Genomic DNA, 22101 nt, shown 5'->3' with positions numbered 1-22101 from the left:
CTGCCCCCCTACTGGGGATCCAGCACACAACCCTCAGCCTGTGCCCTTGACTGGGAACCAACCAGCCAACTTCCTGGTGCATGGGGACCACGCCCAGCCAACTGAGCCACACGGGCCAGGGCTCATGTTTTATTTTTCTCTAATTAATTTTATTGAGATTTAATTTACATAAAAGGAAATGCAGCCATTTTTAAGTATGCAGTTTGATTGACATTTGACACATGTATATATCTGTGTGATTACCATCCTAATCCGGACATAGATCATTTCTCTCATTCTAAAAAGTTTCCCTCTGCCCTACTGCCTCAGGCAGCCACTGATTTCTGTCACAGAGTTTTCATTTCTTTTGAGTGGATTCCTAGGAATGGGATTGTGGGGACTTGTGGTGATTCTACATCTAACTTTTTGAGGAAAGTTTATTCCTTTTTGGAGTATTCCATTTTGTGACTATACCACCTTTTATTTATCAATTCATCAGTTAACAGGCATTTGCACTGCTTGTTTTTAGTAATGAATAAACCTGTTATGAACATTTATGTACAAGTATTTTTGTGGATTTTTTTTTGTTTTGTTTTTTGTTTTTTCTTCCTGTTGGATAGACACCCAGGAGTGGAATTGCTAGGTCATTATCACACCGGCCAGGGCAGTCTTTTCTGTTTTCTTGATTCTTCTTTCTTTCCCCCCCTTCCATCCAGTTATTCTGTTCTTAAGTACTACAAAATTTGCTTTAATGAAAACACACTTCAGGAAATTTTTAACTCATTCATCGTGTCATATGGTTTGGCACATCAGAAGGCCATCCAGGGCCTTGGGGTGACACATCCCTTCTCAGAGTGATTGTACCACCCTGTACCCTCGCCAGCTGCTTCCCATTCTCCCCGGTATTTGGTGGTATTGATCTTGTTATTCTGCTGTTCTGTTGGTGTGTAGTAATATGCCTTTGTGGCTTTAATTTTCATTTTCTTTTTTATTAATTAATTTTTGTTACAGATGTTTCTCCTTTTTCCCCCACTGATTCCCCCCTCCCCCTCCCTCCCTGCCCTTTTCCCAGTTTGTTATCCATGTCCACTGTTCATGCACACATGCATATAAGTTCTGTGGTTTATCTCTCCCCTACCACCCCCCTCTTTTTTTTTTTTTATTTTATTTTTTTATCCTCAACCGAGGACATTTTTCCATTTTTTGTTCAGATAGAGCGGGAGGGAGAGAGGGGAAGAGAGAGAGAGAGAAACATCGATGTGAAGGGACACATCGAGTGGCTGCCACCCGCACGACCAACCAGGGCTGGGGACAAACTGCAACCGAGGTACGTGCCCTTAGCGGGAACCGAACCCGGGTCTCTCTGTACCGCAGGTCGACGCTCTAACCGCTGAGCCAAACCGGCCAGGGCTACCACCCCCCTCTTTAGGGGATTGTCAGTCTGTACCCCACTTCCACGTCTCTAGGACTACCCCCTTCCTCAGACTGTTATATTCATTATATTCCACAAATAAGTGAGAACATATGAAACTTGTCTTTCTCTGTTTGGCTTGTTTCACTTAGGATGATACTTTCAAGGTCCCTCCATGTAGTCTTAAAGGCTAAGAGATCTTTCTTTCTTACAGCTGCATAGTACTCCATTGTGTATATGTACCACAGCTTTTTTATCCATTCGTCTACTGATGGACACGGGCTGTTTCCAGATCTTAGTGATTGTAAATAGTGCTGCTACAAACATGGGGGTACATATATTCTTTCTGATTGGTGTTTTAGGCTTCTTAGGGTATATTCCTAGAAGTGGGATCACTGGGTCAAATGGAAGTTCAAGTTTTAATTTTTTGAGGTAACACCAGATTGTTTTCCATAGTGGCTGCACCAGTCTGCATTCCCACCAGCAGTGCACTAGAGTCCCCTTTTCTCCACACCCTCGCCAACACTTGTTGTTTGATGATTTGTTGATGGCGGCCATTCTGACAGGTGTGAGGTGATACCTCTAATTTTCATTTTCTTGATGATGAGAGGGTTGATCATCTTTTTCATGTATTTCTTGGCCTTTATATATTTTATTATTTGAAGTGTTTGTCCAAATAGTTGGCCTGTTTTATTCAATTGGGCTTTTTGTCTTTTTTTTTTCTTAATCCTCATCTGAGGACATTTCTATTTTTTGTTCAGATAGAGTGGGAATGAGATAGAGAGAGAAACAACGACGTGAAAGGGACACATCGATGGCTGCCTCCCGCACGACCCAGCCAGGGCCGGGGACAAACTGCAACCGAAGTACGTACCCTTAGTGGGAACCGAACCCTGGTCTCTGTGGACCACAGGCCGACACTCTAACCACTGAGCCAAACTGGCTAGGGCTTTTTTTTTTTAATCCTGCTTTTTGTTTTCATTATGAGTTTTTTTAAATATATATCCCCGATAGCAATCCTTTGTCAGAGAGATGCTTTGTGACTATTTTCCTCTAGTCTCTGACTTACCTATTTATTTTCACTGTATTGAAGTTTTATATTTTGATGAAGTCTAACGTATCAGTATTTTCTTTCATGATGACAGCTTTTCATAGCCTTCATAAGAAAGTTTCCTCTCTGCCAAGTCACAAAGGTGATTCCTTTGTTTTCTTATAAAATCTTCATGGTTTTAGCTTTTACCTTTAGGACTATACTCTATCTCATTAATTTAAGTATGTGGCATGAAGTATTGTAATGCATTATCTTTTTTTTTTTTAATATGTTTTTATTGATTTTTTTTAGAGAGAGAGAGACTAAAACATCAATGTGAGAAAGAAACATTGATCGGCTTCCTCCTGCACCTTCCCTACTGGGAATCGAGGCTGCAACCTGGGGATGTGCCCTGACTGGGAATCGAACTGGGACCTCTCAGTCCATAGGACGATGCTCAATCCACTGAGCCACACCAGCTGGGCGTAATGCATTATCTTTAATTTTTTTAAATCAAGACAACAAATACATCACTTTGTCATAAATATTTTATGAGACTGATAAAACAGCTGAACTCATTAATGATCAAATTTATTACACCGTTCATTTATTCAAACAGATTTGCTGAATTAAGTGTCATGATCAGGCAATATAGAGGTTAAAAAAAAAAAGAGAACAAGAGACACAGCTCACGTTGCCCTCTGCCAGGGGAGACATAGCAAATGTACAACTGGGACACAGTGTGACATGGGCTGTGCTAGAGGTAAACGCACTGGGGACACGGGAGAAGCCCCGCCATGCTAGGAACCTAGGTGAGGCTTTCCAAGGGTGGTGACTCGAAGGTCTGATTACTGTTAGCCCAGGAAGGGGGATGGACGTGCAAAGACCAGAGGCCTGAGAAAACCCTACATTGCTTGGAGTAGATGGTACAAGGCAGGAGTGGCATGATCTGGAGCCTGTGACCTGATCATATCAGCTTTTATCTGATGATAGTTGGGAGTCAGTAACTCATTACTGGGAGCCGAGTATTGCCGCTTTGAGTGCTGCGAATGTTTTGTATTCTAGGACTGTAGAATACAACACGTCGCTGGTTGTTTGAAAAGATCTCACATCTGCATATTTTAAACTCTCCCTATAATTAATTAAATCTTTTGTTTTTATGTGTATGTTGGAAACTTTGTATGCGAAGAAGTATCATTTATATTCTGAGGTTTGTGTGTGAGTACCTGGTACATAGTAATTAAGCAAAAATAACTCAAGTTCAGCTCTGGATATGTTATTTACCTGTGATTAGAAAATAGAAATAATGAGATTAGTATGAAATGCCTCACTTAAAAATATCATTCTTGCTTGGCCAGTGTGTCTCACTGATCGAGCATTGACCCATGCACCAAGAGGTCGCCAGTTTGATTCCCATTTAGGGCATTAAAAAAAAAAAAAAATAGCCCTGGCTGGTTTGGCTCAGTAGTTGGAGCATTGGTCTGTGGACCAGAGAGTCCTGGGTTTGGTTCCTGTTTGGGGCACATACCAAAAATAAATAAATAAATAAATTTAATATATATATATATAATTCTTTTGAAATTCATTTTCTGAGCAGCTCTCTAGGTAAAACCTATTTTGACATCACAGTAATGAAATGCTATTGAAGAAAAATAATAGGTATCGGTTTTATAAGATGATCTTGTCTGAAAAGGAAAATGGTCTCTTGATTGATGATCTCTGTAATTGCTTTCTTAATGGGAACAGATAATTCTCATGAAGAGATTGATTTTCTTGTAGCATTATTTACAAGAATTTGTGTCTATTTGGGGCAGTGGTGAAGGTGCTGGGAGAGATTACTGCAGCTGCAGGGTGAAGGGGGCCCCCCTGGAGTGGAGATTGCAGGTGGCCCAGGTAGGCGCTGATGGGTCTGAGTTTCTGTTGCTCTCATGTCTGGGAAGTTTTTTAGAGGTGACAGTCAGAGCCACAGATTTTGGGACTCTTCACTCATATGTGTGGGCCCCCTAGAACGTGGCAGTCTTCTGAAAACACATTCCTTAGGATCTGGTGAAGAGAAGCTACCCTGATGGCCCTGACTTTGAGAGCCTCAGGTGAGTCCCAAACACAACCATGGATGGTTTCTGCGTACTCAGCCCAGAGCCAAAGTCCTTGATTAGAGGGAAATGAACATGAACACTGACGTATGGTGCTGATGAAATTCTTTACGTAATTTCGCTCCAAAAAAGATGCTGTTAAGAAAAGAGAATGGTTCAGAGTGGCCATCTCTTGTAATAAGATTTTTCTGGGTGGATTTCTTTTCTTCACTTGCCTTTTGGTTTAGGGACAGTGTCAGGGGCTCTGCCTGGTTCCCTCTGACCCTCACATCTCTCCAGGAGGTTTGGGGTGGTGAGGAATGTCTGCTGAGTGCTGACATCCTTGTACCCATGATTCTCTATGCCTCTCACAGCCGGTGGCAGGGTCTCGTTGAAGGTTCTGGCATCTATACCTCACTGTTTCCTTTCTTCCCACCTGTTTAGGCCATCCATTTTTGTGGCCTGTGTCATAGCCTCCTGAGTGTGCACACCCTCCAGTCATCCCATAGACTCCTGCCTGATGGCTATGCCCACAGTACACTTGGTCTCTTCCCTGCCGGCTGGCCTGGCAATACACCTGCCACATAGTAACCTCTTAAGAAAGGGTTATTGAATGAATGAATCCACTCATCACCAAATGTAATGGGCTCCTTTTGCCTTTAAAGCTGTAACTTGACTTTCAAAACCCATCAGCTTTGCCACAGGCTTCAGTGTACACACCCAGCCATTAATTCCTGCGATCACCCCCTCTTCCCTCTGCACATCTCCCTTTGCAGCCGAGCGAGGCTCCATGTTCTCTGAGCACCATGAGGCTGTTTTTGCCTGCGTGTCTTTTTTCTGACCTGGCCCTTCCTACCCTCTTCCCACAATCACTGCTTGGTGTGTGGCCTTTATTTGTGTTTTTGAATAGTTTAGTAACCCCTGAACCAGACCTGTTTGCAGTTTCTCCCCCAGCAGAAGTGTTGGTGCTGCTGACCCAGCACCCCACCGAGGCCACTGACTTAGCCTGGAGCTCATTTATAAAATGGGGATAATACAGTAGTGATGACCAACTTGTGGGGCCTGAAAAGCAATAATAATATAAACTTAAAAGTTATTTTTAAAATCACATAATTAATATTTGAATGCATTCCAGTTGTGAAAAAAATCAACTATTCATAGATACTTATTGCTTTTTAAAAATGTATTCCTACCTTTACAATCCTCTGCCTGCTAATCTCCTTCTTTCTCCTTGAATAACCACTGTTAACAATAACCTGGCTTCTTTTCTGGGTACATGTGTGCCTATAAATATGACACGGTATATTTAAAGCATCAGCCTCAGAGCAGTTATTTCAGTAAACGGTACCCATGATTATTTCCATCAAATCAACTTCGGGCTCCAATTTACTTTTCCATCTTTATTATCTTATATCACCTGCTTAAAAAAAAAAAAAAAAAAAAAAAACCACCACAGTTTTTAAATGTAATTGCTTTCACTACTTCAGATTTATCTTGCACTTTCCCGACTTTGCTTGTGCTGGTCTTTCCAAAATACAGGGTTAGGCAAAAGTAAGTTTATAGTTGTGAGTACATAAAACACAGAGTTTATCCTTGTTTTATTATTTATTAATGATTGTATTATTTTCCATATGAGCAGTTGTAAACCTACATTTGCTCTACCCGTCATTAAATTGCCACTTTACCAAAGAATTATCACTGTCTACATTTTATATTTGAGATTATATTGATAAGGTTGTTGCCAAGGTGGGCATATCTAACCTTTCAATAAAACTAAGTTGTAAACTTTTAAAAGCTAAGTTGTAACTTCTGTTGTTACAAAGTTTTTATTTTGAAATAACTTTTTACTAGCAAGAAGTTGCAGAAATAGTACAGAGAGTTCAGTGTATCCTTCATTCAGCTTCTCCCAATGACATAGTTAACTTCTATCTTTAATTCATCTTTATAGGCCTCATGGTGGCTCTGTACAGCCTGGTATACATGAATTAGTGTGCTCCCTGAGCTTAGAACACATCCAAATTAATGGATTGCCATCCCATCCTTACTCCGGGACTGACTAGAACTGGCCTGCCTCCAGAGACTCAGACTGAAGTCGAGAATGTTCCATGCCTCCCTTTGTGAGCATTGTGAACATTTGGTTGACCTACCAAGCAGGCAGGACAAGAAAGCATCCTGGAATACATACCCACGTCTGAAATTTATTTCAAAGTAATACTTGAGGGAAGTGGATGCAGGTGTGGAATTGGCTGTAGGCTAATGGTTGATAGGGCAGCGTACTTGTTGGTTTATAATATCCTTCTGTCTTCTTTTGTATGCGGAATGGTCTCAGTTCTCCATCTCTAAAGTTAACAAAACAAAACAAAACTGCCACATTGACAAAGCATCATAACCATTTCTTCCTTAGCTTTTAGAATTTCTCTCTACTCAGTCCCACTCGCAAGGCAGAGCTCCCAGCAGAAGGTCGCTGCGGGCATAGCTCCTTTAATTGTGCTTCTCAGGTGTTGCATTTCCCTTACACACTGAAGGCAAGACCCTCCACCAGCAAAAAGATGACACTGGCTTTCTTGGGATACTTGCTTTTTTTCTTTTTTAATCCTCACCGAGGATATTTTTCCATTTATCTTCAGGCAGAGTGGGAAGGAGAGAGAGAAAGAGAAGCATCGATTGGTTGCCTCCCGAATGGCCCTGGTCTTGGGGACCGAACCGCAACTGAGGCACGTGCCCTTGACCCAAATTGAACCCGAGACTCATTGGTCCGAGGGCTGACACTCCAACCACTCAGCCAAACTGGCCAGGGCATGGGATACTTGCTTTTTTACGGGTATGCCTATACCTCAGGTTGCACCAAAACGCACTTCATTCGTGTTTTGGAGTTGAAAATGGAATTGATTATGCCAGAAAGAGTCAGAGAAGGTAAGAATTATTTGTAGTTATTGCCTGAGTTTTCATGAAAACACACTCTGATCATTTTTTCTCTCTCACAAAAGTATTTTATTTTTGTTAACTGTATTGCAGATGTCCCCCATTTTCACCCTCTTTGCCTTTCTTCACCCTGCCTCCACACCTCCTAGGCCTTCCCCACTTTATTGTCTGTGTCCATGGGTTATGTATATGTGCATATACATTCTTTGGTTGACCTCTTTCTGTCTTCCTCACCCACCTCCCCTCCACACTCTGATCTTTGGTGGAGACTGATATGCAAAGAGTAGCCCGCTACCTTAGCAGAGCAAGTGTGTGGTCCTTGGATATACAGTCAAGAACTGGGTTATTTCTTTGTAGGGGTCACTGGTCTCTGTTTCTCTATTAAGAAAGTATATGGCCCAGCCAGTGTGGCTCAGTGGTTGAGCGTCGACCCATGCACCGAGAGGTTGCTGGTTTGATTCCCAGTCAGGACACATGCCCAGGTTGTGGGCCCAATCCCCGGTGGGGGGCATGCAGGAGGCGGCCAATCGATGTTCTCTCTCATCAATGTTTCCATCTCTCTCCCTCTCCCTTCCTTTCTCTCTAAAATCAATAAAAAAAAAAAAAAGAAAAAAAAAAAAAAGAAAGTATATGGATCTGGTGGTGCCTATGTGGCTGAAACAGAGGTCAGAGGCACGACAGAGGAGAAACTGCTGTGCAGTTAGGAGGCAGAGCCCAGTCTGCTCAGGCAGGGAGAGGGCTGCATGTTCCTGTCTGTACAGGAAAAGTGGAAAAGCAAGGGCAGCCTAGTGGAGGTGGGTATAGGGAGGAGAGATCCTGCAGAATAATAGCCCTTAAAAACTCTGGGGGAGCCAGTCTTCTGCAGCCAATCCCCAGCAGTTGAAGAGTGACCTTTTTATTTTTCAGTATCCTTATCCTGCACATATCCTAAAGAAATGGCCATCCAAATAGGGGCATGAGGAAGCCAAATATATCGAGCAAGGAACATAAAATAAGTATACATTGATTGGGCCCACAACCTGGGCATGTGCCCTGACCAGGAATCGAACCAGCACCCTCATGGTGTGTGGGTCAATGCTCAACCACTGAGCCACACCAGCCAGGCAAAAAGTGAGTTTTTATCCTGTATGAGGCTTCCAGGCTCCCTCCCCAGAGGCGGCGACTGGTGTTAACCAGTTGAGTATCCTCCAGACACACGTGTGCATGTCCAACACCATGCACACAATTATAGGATAATATATGTATTGTTCTGCACCTGTACATCTTTTAAAAAAATTTTTAAATTGTATTTATTTATTTTTTAACCCTCACTTGAGGGTATTTTTACATTTATCTTCAGAGTGGGAAGGAGAGAGAGAGAGAAAGAGAGAGAGAGAGAGAGAGAGAGAGAAACATTGATGTGAAAGACACATTGACTGGTTGCCACCTGCACAACCCCAACCTGTGATGGGGATGAACCGCAACCGAGGTACGTGCCCTTGGCTGGAATCGAACCCGGGTCTCTTTGGTCTGCGGGCCAATGCTCTAACCACTAAGCCAAACTGACCAGGGAGAAGTGTTGTTTTTTTTAATTTTAATTTTTTTTTTTTTATCCTCACCCAAGGACTTTTTTGCATTTATCTTCAGATAGAGCCAGGAGGGAGAGAGAGGGGAAGAGAGAGAGAGAAACATCGATGTGAGAGAGACACACCGACTGACCGTCACCCACATGACCCCAACCGGGGCCAGGGTACAAACTGCAACCCAGGTACATGCCCTTAGTGGGAACTGAACCTGGTACTCTCCAGTCCATAGGCCCACGCTCTCACTGCTAAGCCGGACTGGCCAGGGCGACAATTTTAATTTTTATTAAAAATCCTCACCCGAGGATATTTTTCCATTTATTTTCAGACAGAGTGGGAGAGATAGAGAAAGAGAGCGAAACAATGATGTGAGAGAGACACATCGATTGGTTGCCTCCTGCATGACCCTGATCAGGGCCGGGGACCAAACTGCATCTGAGGCACATGTCCTTGACCGGAATCGAACTCATGATTCTTTGGTCTGTGGGTCGACACTCTAAGCGCTGAGCTAAACTGGCCAGGGCTAAAGCATTTTTTGTTTTTTTTTAGTGATCTTCTTAGAGAGAGAGGAAGGAAGGGGGGAAAGCGAGAGAGAGAGAAAGAGAGAAACATCAATCAGTTGCCTTCTGCATGCATCCTGACCTGGGATCAAACCCACAACCTGGGTATGTGCCCTGACCGGGAATCAAACCTGCAACTTTTCGGTGCATGGGACAACACTCAACCAAGCCACATGGGCCAGGGCTGCACCAGTACATCTCTCTCTCTTTTAAAAATTTTTATTGATTTTTTTTTTTTAAAGAGAGATAGGAGGGATGAGGGAGAAAGAGATAGAAACATTGATGAGAGAGAGAAGGATCAACATTGATTGGCTGCCTCCTGCACTCTCTCTACTTGGGATCAAGCCCGAAACCCAGGCATGTGTCCTGACTGGAATCAAAACCAACAACTTCTTGGTGTATAGGTTGATACCAGGCTACACCTGTACATCTTGAACAATGTTACACATCAAAGCACAGTAATGTATCTCATGCCTTATACTGTATCCTACAGTATAAAGTGGAGTCATAAAATTGCTGATGTCATATGATTCAACCTAATAACTTTGGCAAATACATCTATATAATCAATCTTCTATGGATAAACGTTTATATATTCATTTATCCTTAGGTATTACCAACAGTAGATCTTGTTGTACAGGTTCTTGTGTAAATATGAGGGTGTGTACATAGTATAAATTTCTAGAGTGTATGGCTGGGTCTTGTGCAGTATTAGGCTTGATAGATCCTGTCAATTTCTCTCTCTTTTTTTTTTAAATCCTCACCCAAGGATATTTTTCCATTTATTTTCAGACAGAGTGGAAGGGGTGGGGTGCGAGGGAGAGAGAGAGGGAGAGAAAGAGAAACATCAATGTGAGAGAGACACATTGACTGGTTGCCTCTTGCACGACCCTGACCAGGGCCAGGAACCCAACGGCAACCAAGGTATGTGCCCTTGACCACAGTTGAACCCGTGACTCTTCAGTCCATGAGCTGACGCTCTAAGGGCTGAGCCAAACTGGCCAGAGCTCAATTGCTCTTTTTAAAAAAATATATGTTTTTATTGATTTTAGAGAGAGAGGAAGGGGGAGAGAGAGAGAAACATAGGTGTGAGAGAGAAACATTGATCAGTTGCCTTCCTCATGCACCCCAGCCAGGGATTGATTCTGCAACCTGGGCACGTGCCCTGACCAAGAATGACCCAGTGACCTTATGGTACACGGGAAAACGCTCAACCAACTGAGCCACACCAGCTGGGCTCAGTTGCTCTTTTTTTTTTATCCTCACCCGAGGACATTTTTTCGTTTTTTTTTTGTTCAGATAGAGTGGGAGGGAGAGAGAGGAAGAGAGAGAGAGCGAAACATCGACGTGAAAGGGACACATCGAATGGTTGCCACCCGCACAACCCAACCAGGGCTGGGGACAAACTGCAACCGAGGTACGTGCCCTTAGCGGGAACTGAACCCGGGTCTCTCTGGACCGCAGGCCGACGCTGTAACCGCTGAGCCAAACAGGCCAGGGCTCAGTTGCTCTTTTAAGTGGTTTTGCCTGTTTATGCTCAGCCAGCAGTGTATGAGAATGTAGGCAGACTTCGTGAGAGAAGGAAGAATGAAAGGGTGGAGCATTCACCCCCACCTGCTCTTTGCACTCAGGAAGGCATCGAACCGATCTCCTTTTGAGCATTGAAGGGAGGACTATGAGCCTTTAGGTGGTTTGTAATAATGATAATTATAGCCACAATTTATTGAGCACTTACTATTATTTCATATTATTTTAATTCTTACTATAACCTGAGAGATAGGTTCAACTACTAATGAGGAAAATTTAGGAAGAGATTAAATAGCTCATCTAAAGTTCCACAGTCCCTGGTAACCTTTGTTTTACTCTCTGTTTCTAGGAATTTTTTTTTTTTTCCTTTATTGATTTTACAGAGAGAAGGAGAGAGGGATGGGGAGAGAGGGAGAGAGAGAAAAACAGAGAGAGAAACATCGATGAAACAGAACATCGATTGGCCGCCTTCGGCATGCCCCCTACCAGGGATCAGGCCCACAACCTGGGCATGTGTCCTGACCGGGAATCGAACCAGCGACTTCTTGGTGCATGGGTCGATGCTCAACCACTGAGCCACACCAGCTGGACTGTGAATTTGACTACTTTAGATACGTCATATAAGTGGAATCATACAGTATTTGTCTTTTTGTGACTGGCTTATTTCACTTAGCACAGTGTCCTCAAAGTTCATTCATTTTGTACATGTGACAGATTTCCTTTCTTTGTAAGGCTAAATAATATTCCATTCCTTGTATACCCCCTTTTTTTATGCATTCATCTGCTGATGGACATTTGGGTTGCTTTCAAGTTTTAGCCCTTGTGAATAATGCTGCTATAAACACGGGTGTGCAAATCATTCTTCAAGTCCCTGTTTTTTTTTTCTTTTGGATATATACCCAGAAGTGAGATTGCTGGATCATATGGTAGTTCTATTTTTACTTTTAAAATGTTTTTTATTGATTTTAGAGAGAGAGGAAGGGAGAGGGAGTGGGAGAGAGAGAGAAAGAAACATCCATCGATCAGTTGCCTTTCATAGGCACCCTGGAAAATAAGAGAAAGAAAGAAAGCATTGCCAAACCAATGTCATGAAGTTTTCCTTATGTTTTCTTCTAGGAGTTTTATAATTTTAGGTCTTACATTTAGGTCTTCAATCCCTGTGGAGTTAATTTTTGAATTCCAACTGAATGTGGCATCATTATTAATGGCAGGCTTCAGTGATCCCTTAAAGGTCCCAGAATGAGGAAGAGGCCTCTTGTGGCTGTGGAGTGGTATCCCAGGCCTTTGGGTTCTATCAAAGTCACTTACATTGTGCTGGACAAACACCTATTAAGCACTTACTAAGTGTCTGATGGGTTGGAAAGTCAGGGCAGGAGATACAAAGATGAATAAGGCAGGGAACTCTCCGGGGTGATGTGGATGCTTTCCAACTCGATGGGAGTTTGGGTTATAGAGGTTATGCATTTGTCAAAACTCAGTAAATGTGCACTCAGGTTTGTGCATTTCATAATATGTAAGGTTTACATCAAAAGAAGAAAAAAACAAATATTGAATTCTAGCTAATGATATGTATTCTGAAATTTTTAGAGGGAAGTGCATTGATGCTTATAATTTACTTTAAAATGAATTCAAAAGCCCTGGCCAGTGTTGCTCAGTGGTTAGACTGTCGGCTTATACACCAAAGGGTCCCATGTTTGATTCTCGGTCAAAGGCACATACCTGGGTTGCAGGTTTGATCCCCAGCCCGTCAGGGCACATGTGGGAGGCAACTGATTGATGTGAGACACATCTATATTTGTTTTTTTATCCTCACCTGAGGACATTTTTTGATATTTTGTTCAGATAGAGTGTGAGGGAGAGAGAGAAACATCGACGTGAAAGGGACACATTGAGTGGTTGCCACTCACATAACCCATTCAGGGCCAGGGACAAACTACAAGTGAGATACATGCCCTTAGCGGGAACCGAACCTGGGTCTCTCCAGACTGCAGGCCAACGCTCTAACCGCTGAGCCAAACTGGTAAGGGCACATCTATGTTTTTGTTTTTCTCTTTCCTTTCTTCTCCCTCCCTCCCTTCTACTCTCTCTTAAAAAAAAAAAAAAAAAAAAAAAAAAAATCAATGGAAAAAATATCCTCTTGTCAGGATTGACAAAAATTTTTTTAATAAATAAATAAAATGCATCAACCAGTAGATTAATAATAGATGGAGAGATGAATAGGTGATAAGTATATTTAAAGTATTAATGGATTTGCTCTGTGTTTGAACATTTCATAATCAAATGTTGATGGAAAAAAGATGGGAAGATAGCACACAGAGGGAGACTGATCCTTACCTCACACAGCACAGTTAATGGCCTCTTACATCCTGTCCTAGTTTTTTGGGGGAGGGAGGGCATAGGGGTAGATCTGGTTAGCACTAAAAGTGTTTGCTCTCCTGTGGAACCTGTTTGTAAACCTCTGAGTCATTCCCAGATACACCTTTACTCATGAGAGATCAGTCAGAGTAATTCGAATGACTGGTGACTGCTATTGTTGAGGTCCTCCAGTACCTACAGAAAGGAATACATTTTATCTCATAACTTAGTGTACAATTACATTTAACTGAAAGAGTACTTTGAACTATATTTAACTGAAACTATACTTTGATATTTTTAATTTAATTTCTGGAAAAAAAATGTCAGTTTTGATCCATTAATAGGTTAAGAACCGACAGTTTGGAAAATGCTGCTGTTTGATATATATCATTTAGTATTAACAGTGAACATTGTCATAAAATCATTAGTATTTTCAAATGTTCCTTCGAACTTCTAGGCTCAATAGACTCAAGTTTCATTACACGTGCCGCTGTAATTTCTTAGTTGTGTGTTTAACCTTTCAACCTCAGTTTTGTCATCTGTAAAATGAAGATAGCAGGGGAAATGCACACTTTGTAGTATTCTTTTTTTTTTTTTTTGGAGAAAAATCTTTTTTTTTTAAATTTTTTTAAATTTTTTTATTTTTTCCACATCTTTATTGTTGGATGTAAAATGTATTACAGATGTTCCACATTTTTCCCCCATTGACCCCCTCCTCCCCACTCCCGCCCCCCTCCCACCTTTTCCCAAACTATTGTCTGTGTCCATTGGTTATGCATATAAGTTCTTTGGTTTATCTCTTCCCACCCCCCCAACCCCTTTCCCTTTGAGGTTTGTCAGTCTAGCAATGAATTTGTGCTTCTTAATCCCTTCACCTTTTTCACCCATTCCCCCAACCCCCTTCCCAACTGGCAACCAACAAAATGTTCTCTGTATCTATGAGAATGTTCCTGTTCATTTTGTTTGTAGATTCCATTGTTGATAGATATGTATTCATTGCCATTTTGTTTGTTCATACATTTTATCTTTTTCTTTAAAAAGACCCTTCATCATTTCATATAATAACGGTTTGGTAGTGATGAACTCCTTTAACTTTTTCTTGTCTGGGAAAGTTTTTATATGTCCATCGATTCTAAATGACAGCTTTGCAGGATAGAGTAATCTTGGTTGTAGGTTCTTGGTTTTCATCACTCTGAATATTTCTTGCCACTCCCTTCTGGCCTGCAAAGTTTCTTTTGAGAAATCAGCTGACAGCCTAATGGGAACTCCCTTGTAGGTAACTAGCTGCCTTTCTCTTGCTGCTTTTAAGATTCTCTCTTTGTGTTGAACCTTTTGCATTTTGATGATGATGTGTCTTGGTGTGGGCCTCTTGGGGTTCATTTTGTTTGGGACTCTCTGTGCTTCCTGGACTTGTATGTCTGTTTCCTTCACCAAGTTAGGAAAGTTTTCTGCCATTATTGTTTCAAACAGGTTTTCGATTTCTTGTTCTCTCTCTTCTCCTTCCGGCACCCCCAAGATGCGAATGTTGGCACGCTTGAAGTTGTCCCAGAGGCTCCTTACACTATCCTCATTTTTTTGGATTCTTTTTTCTTTTTGCTGTTCTGATTGGGCGTTTTTTGCTTCCTTATATTCCAAATTGATGGTTTGCTCCTTGGATTTACGTACTCTATTATTGAAGCTATGTAAATTATTCTTTATTTCAGTTAAAGCCTCCTTCGTTTCTAACTGTGCAGCGATCATTTCTGACTGGTCCTTTTTTATGCTCTTGAGGCCCTCACTGAGTTCATTGAGCATCCTTATAAGCAGTATTTTGAACTCAGCATCTGTTAGGTTGCTTATCTCCATTTCGCTTAGTTCTTTTCTTGGGGTTTTGTTCTGTTCTTTCATTTGGGACCTGTTTCTTTGTCTCCTCATTTTGGCTGCCTCCCATAGGTAGTTTGTTTCTGTGTATTACTTAATGAGAGGTATAGGGCTCGCTGAGACCCGATGCTGCTCGTTTGAAAGAATTTAGGAAAAACCTGAAGCAGGATCCAAGACAGGCCAATCCCATGGTTAAGCAAGTGGCAACATCTTGGGTGGGCCTGAAAGTTGGGTGGGGTGGGGCGGGGCCTCAGGGAGTCAACAGGGCGGGGCTACCAGTGTGAGCCAGGTTGCTGGAGTCCCAGATATGGCGACTGTCTGCCGCCCCAGGGAAGGGCTCACCAAAGGAACAAAGGCCTCTTACAGCACGTTTGTCCCCGAGGAAGCCCCCTCTCCAGCCCTCGCTCCAGTGCCAAACAGCTCAGTTCTTCCCTGTATTTCTCTGGTGCCCCTTGAGCTGCCTCCCCTCCAAGCTTAGAGGGAGAGAGTCCGATAAGTTCGTGCGCCGGCCCTTTAGGGAGCTGCCTGGGGCTCCAGCCACCTCAGCTTCCCTGAACCTCAGTTTCCGCTGATTTTTCCAGCCAGAAGTTATGGGGACTTCTCTTCTTGGCACTGGAAACCTGAGTGGGGCACCTGGTGTGCGACGGGGACCCCTCAGTCCTCAGGAAGGACCTTCCCAGCCGCGGGAGCCTCCTGATTTTTATCCGCCACACTTGGGTGTGGGACCAGCCCGACGCACTGCGGCCACCCCTCGCGCTGCCGCCCCTCCTACCGGTCTGGATGTAGCTGCTTTTTTTTTTTTTTTTTAATTCCGTAGTTGTAGGACTTCAATTCAGCTTGATTTCAGGCGGTTTTGGATGATGGTTGTTCTGTAGTTTTGTTGTAACTTGGATGTGGTTGTGGGAGAACGCGATACTGCGTTTCCCTACGCCGCCATCTTGACCGGAAGTCACTTTGTAGTATTCTTGAAAAGGGTTCAATGAGATGATGTCTATAAAGTGCTTAGCACAGTGCTCAACGGAAAGGTCTCAGTAAGTGGTAAATGCTTTTATTAGCCATGAATTCATGAACTTCCATATGTTTGGGCCTCAAAGGAATCAGAATGGACCTCAAAAAAATATGTTGTTCCCTAGCATCTTCCTTAGTTCTTTTTTCCAATGTGTTGTTTATGAAAGCAACCTTCAGGAAGACTCGATTGTTGGCCCTAGTGCTCAGTAAAACAGCACTAGTTTTTCCAGCAGTTGGTGGTGGCATTGGCAAGAGTCATTCGGAAACATGGGGAATTTGGCAGGCAGAGTGGTGTTTGCTGTTGGAGACTGCTTTGGCAAAGTCCTGGATGAGAGAGGGATGCCTGGGGTTTCGCACTGATTCATCCCTTTAGCATGGAATTCTGGCGAAACTGCGTCTGATTTGGGGGTGGGCAGGAAGAGCCCCGAGGGCCTCCTTGTGGAGAAGTTTACCTCTTTGAAATTCCCTTTTATTTATTCCGCACCATGTGATTCTCCTCCTTTTTAATCTGAACAACTTTAGCTGCTGGTGAAAATACTTAAACAGAAAATGTTCTGGTATTTCTGGCATGATTAAAATGTTTACTCTTCTAATTTAATAGGATTTTAGGATTATGTTGTTGGGAGAGCCCTTAGGAGATCAATACAACGCTGCCACCTGATAGATGAGGGTCTTCCTTCTGAGGGGAGCAGGTCCAGCTCTCTTGCTCGTGTGAGCTGGAGAACTGGAGACATTTTACCATAGCCACTCCAAGAACACCACGACTAGGTACTATTCTGCAGGGATCTGAGTTTACCAGTTTATTACCTGCAATAGCAACCCATTTAGAAATCTCTGTGGCTTAACACAACGAAGATTTATTTCTTGCTCACATGTCAGAGTCAGGTTCTTCTCTGCACCGACACTCAGGGACTTGGGCTAATAGGGGTCCCACCGTCTGGCAGCCAATTAGGATGCGTGCCTTCTAGGTTCCATAGCAGGGAAACAACCAGCTCTCACACTTCTGTGCTTCTGCCCAAAGGTGATAGAGTCATTTTGCTCACAGCTTATTTGTCAGAACTGGTCATATGACCCTGCCTATCTGCAAAGGGGCTGGAAATATGGGGAACATATGGACTATTTGATGAGCATTACCAGGGAGAAGTGATATAGGGTAAACATATATGTTAAAACTATATATTGAGCCCTGGCTGGCTTGGCTCAGTGGTTAGAGCATCAGCCTGCGGACCAGAGAGATGTGGGTTTGATTCTGGCTAAGGGCACATACCTCGGTTGCAGTTTGTCCCCGGCCCCAGTTGAGGTCATGTGGGTGGCAACCACTCAGCGTGTCTCTCTCACATCGATGTTTCTCTCTTTCTCTTTCTCCCTCTCTCCCTCCTGCTCTATCTGAAGATAAATGCAAAAATGTCCTCAGGTGAGGATTAAAAAAAAAAATTAAAACTGTATATTGAAAAAACTTCAGCTTCTTATTCTCTGTGTCTCCCAAGCTGCATTACTCTCCCAGTTTTCTAAGTCTCCAGGTTCATAGGGGCTCTCATTGCAGCAGTTTCACGGGTGGTTGTCTGGTGGGGACAGAACTGCTGTCAACCGCAGGGCACTGGGCTCCATCAGCAGAGCAGCAGATACTACAGAAGACAGATAGGGGGCAGCTGTGACTTCATCTGCTGACTGTGTGTGGTAGGCTGAGAATTACTCCCCCTTGTGCCTCAACCCACAATCTTTCAGTGTATGGGATGACACTCCAACCAGCTGAGCCACCTGGCCAGGGCTGTAGTAATTTTTTATAGTAGCCGCAGGAAACTAACATGCTTGTAGGTCCCAGTTTCTTGGTGGTCAGTGGCTACTGCTCTTATAACCAGGGCCCTGAGGATTTGAGTGAAGATTGGAGAATGGGGTGAGAGTGAGAATTTTCTTTATAGCCTCTGCTTTTACCTTTCCAAAATTTGAACTATGTGAATGTACTACCTATGTAAATAATAAATAAAATTAATCTTTACAGCCCTGTGAATTCTGCCATAGGGGCGCATGGGTAATTTTGTGCGTTCATTTCCCTGAGTGACATCTGTGACATCTAGTACAACTTGGAGGAATTCTCTTCAGAATGTTGTCCCACAGGCCTCACCATCTCCCCTGCTCCAATTTCTTCTCTTTCTGTTGTGCTTCTGATGTTTGGGTCCAGGTCAGTGATGGGAAAGAATTATTTGGAGAAAAATGAATGATGGTATAATAATTATAACTTTTAATTTGAATCTAAAAATGTTAAGTTAATTAAAAATTACCTCAGAATTACCTGTCATTCTGGATCAAGGCTTCCTGACCGGCGTGCTGAGATTTCATGTTCTCAGCTTTGGGCACTGTGTGCAAGGGCCAGAGTGGCCAAAGCCCCCAGGCTGGTGGCTTCCGCTTCAAGAGCAGAACCCTTGATGCCAGTACGTTACGTAAATCCTGTCTTCAGTTTCATTGCGTGCAGTGATGTGGAAAGGTTGGGGAATTCTGCTCTAGCTAAAATGTGGCTTTATATTTTTAACGTGTATGTTGCATCAAAATAGATGTAGAAAACAAACTCACTGGGTCTTTGGGAGAACTCCAATGTGGGAGTCCTCAGCTTCCCCTGCGACGCTCACGGGGATGGTGGCGCTCTGCTGCGAGGACACCGGCACTCCTTCCTGCAAAGCCCCAGAGCAGGCTCAGCTGCAGTGTCTCCCACACAGAGCCTGTGGGAAAGAAGGCAGAGTAACATTTCAGGGAACGATCTTGAGTGCACTCTGATGTACCAAGCAATACATCACTGAAAACTCGGCTCTCTCTACTGCATAGGAGCAAAGCCCCCTGACCTGTCTCATAACTGACATCGGATTGAGAATCACTATCCTCAGAGTAACATTTCATGGTGTGGCTAGCTGAGTATAAGTTCATTTCAGTTGACCAAATAAGAGACAGGTTTTTAAATATTAGTGACAAGCAAAAAAACAAACAAACAAACAAAACAAAACCAAACACACACAACCACCAAAACTTAATGATATTACATGCAGTATATAAATAAGAACTTTCTCAAGTGCAATTTTCATTTGAACTGTAATATTTGTTGTTCTGTTGTGTCCTGGTGGGTCTGATGATGTTGGTAATGATGTCTGTTCTTTATGTTTTCTGGAATAAGTAACTGAATTAATATGTCAGTATAGTACTATCTGAAGAACACTAAGAGCTATTAAAATGCTTAAAAATAAAATGATCAATTCTTCTTTTGTTCTCTTGACAGGATAATTGAAGCTATCTGCATAGGTTGGTTCACTGCAGAGTGCATCGTGAGGTTCATCATCTCCAAAAACAAGTGTGAGTTTGTCAAGAGACCCCTGAACATCATTGACTTATTGGCAATCACGCCCTATTACATCTCCGTGTTAATGACAGTATTTACAGGCGAGAACTCTCAACTCCAGAGAGCCGGAGTCACCTTGAGAGTGCTTAGAATGATGAGGATTTTTTGGGTGATTAAGCTTGCCCGTCACTTCATTGGTCTTCAGACACTTGGTTTGACTCTCAAACGATGTTACCGAGAAATGGTTATGTTACTTGTCTTCATTTGTGTTGCCATGGCAATCTTCAGTGCACTTTCTCAGCTTCTTGAACATGGGTTGGACCTGGAAGCATCCAACAAGGACTTCGCCAGCATCCCTGCTGCTTGCTGGTGGGTGATTATCTCTATGACTACAGTTGGCTATGGAGATATGTATCCTATCACAATGCCTGGAAGAATTCTTGGAGGAGTTTGTGTTGTCAGTGGAATTGTTCTATTGGCATTACCTATCACTTTCATCTACCATAGCTTTGTGCAGTGTTATCATGAGCTCAAGTTTAGATCAGCTAGATATAGTAGGAGCCTCTCCACGGAGTTCCTAAATTAATGCATTGCAAATCAAGTCTTGCATACACCTCGTGTGGTAGAAAGAATTGATGCTCCTTCACATTTATGTATTTCTTGCTCGGTGAGCACTGCAGTGTGGTACTGTCATTATCTTGGTAAGGTAAAAATGATCCTTCCCAGCTGAAGGGATAAAACAAGTTACTTATTATGGAATAAACAGGATTGAGACTGAAAAGGACAAGAAATGATTTCAAGAGTTAATTTTAATACCTTATTTTATTTAGACTTGTCTCCTCCTTGCCTTGAACAATTACACTTTTTTTTTTTCTGTTTTAAAGTATATTATTTGAACATTTTAAAATGGAAAGCTACTATTTTCCAAATGTTTTTCCATCTTATGAATTTAGAAGAAGCTTGGAAGTTATGGTGTTTTTTGTTGGAGAGTAACATTTTCATTTCTAAATGTTTTATAATCTCTCATATCAATGTCAGAAGTATCTTGGAAACATATGTCACATGCAGGAACTGTTTAACAAATACTTTAAAAAATTGGCTGAATTTAAACTGTACAACAGAGCTAGATACAAGCAAGAATAGTATTTGGAAAATTTTTTCAGCATACTTCTCAATTCTCGGATTTATTTTTGTTCCTATTATTCACTTTATCATGCAGCTTCATGGCAGCTTGAGTGTGTCCTCACTTTTTCATTTTGGATTTCTTTTATCTCTTTGCAGAAATGACTCAAAAGAGTGTTTTAGAATGAAGAGAGCTTGTATTATTTAGCATTTTATTAGAGTTCATTTTATTTGAATTTACTGCTGTTACTAGGTGATGATTGTCCTGACATTTAGATGTCCAAACAAGAAGATTTCCACATAAGAAATAATAGAAGGAGTTTGGTATTACAACCCATATTTTTTCTTCTTCTGCTATTTTTTTTTTCACCTAAACAACACGGGTTTAAGTCTTACAGGTGAAAGGATATTTATATATACCAAAGTCATACTTAGATGTTGTCACTGGATTATCATAAAGAAAGAAATGAAATATTTTCTTACTCTTGGTTGCTATATAGTGAAGCCATTTTAAGCCAGCTGAACGCAATGAGTACATAATTATTTGATCTGATCCTCACCATTATGGATTATGGCTGCACCAAAACTTCTTGCAACAATACTGAATAATATTTCACATTAATCTGGCTAGATTATTAAGACTAGATATAAAACTGATGACTGTTTAGTGCTAAATTTAGCAAGGTGAATTAAGACTTTTGCTTTGTTAACCAGCTGCCATAAAGAAGTCAGTGTATATATACACAAAAAATAAAGTCACTGATTAGTGAATAATTTAATGTTGTACACTATAATTTAGTGGGAGGAGGGAGGCGGGGCAAGGCAGAGGGATGGGACCTTGATATATTTATCAAGAAAGGGTTACCAGAAGTGTTCATCAAAGGAATGTTAGCCATCATCCTGTTCAAACCTCAAGTAGACAGGTAGAAACCAGGGCAAGAGAGAATATGGCTGCAAAGGCGTTAGGACTAGCACCTGGATCTCTGGAAACTGAGTCCAGCAGCTCATTCTTAACATACTCTGGGTTTTAAGAAGCCACATTTCTTTGCCAGTGCCATTGCTGGGTAATAACAGCAGAACCATTCCTTTCTCCCTGGTTCCTTTCCTGAGTCTGTGCTGTTTTAGCCATGAAGAATCTCACCCCACCTTCCCTACAGCTAGTGGTATGCTACTCATCACATACTCAAGATAAATTCTGTTATTTATTGTATTTCAATATATTCAAAATAAATGGCATGGATTTATTTTTTCTTACCTATTTGGATTAAGGCACTGTGATTCATGCAGACAATATGCAGATGACAGCATCCCGATATTATTAATTAAAATACGATAGCCATCCATTTTGCTGGCACAGGGAGCTCTTCCTGT

The 22101-nt window shown here is 42.1% G+C and overlaps 1 protein-coding gene across 2 annotated transcripts in view; it reads left to right on the top strand.

The window, feature by feature from the left end:
• KCNG3 (potassium voltage-gated channel modifier subfamily G member 3) overlaps positions 1-20239 on the top strand; it is a 39052-nt gene extending 18813 nt beyond the window's left edge. The window contains exon 2 of one of the 2 annotated variants that reach the window (XM_036263458.1): positions 19549-20239. In XM_036263458.1, coding sequence (XP_036119351.1) covers positions 19549-20194 — 646 coding nt within the window. In that variant the 3' untranslated portion in view covers positions 20195-20239. The remainder of the gene's footprint in view (positions 1-19548) is intronic. The other variant, XM_036263459.1, reaches the window with a different exon arrangement.
• Positions 20240-22101: the final 1862 nt, after the last annotated feature.

Source organism: Molossus molossus, unplaced genomic scaffold (assembly GCF_014108415.1).
Source record: "Molossus molossus isolate mMolMol1 unplaced genomic scaffold, mMolMol1.p scaffold_m16_p_15, whole genome shotgun sequence".
Lineage (NCBI taxonomy): Eukaryota > Metazoa > Chordata > Mammalia > Chiroptera > Molossidae > Molossus > Molossus molossus.
This window is presented reverse-complemented; position numbering and strand designations above follow the sequence as displayed.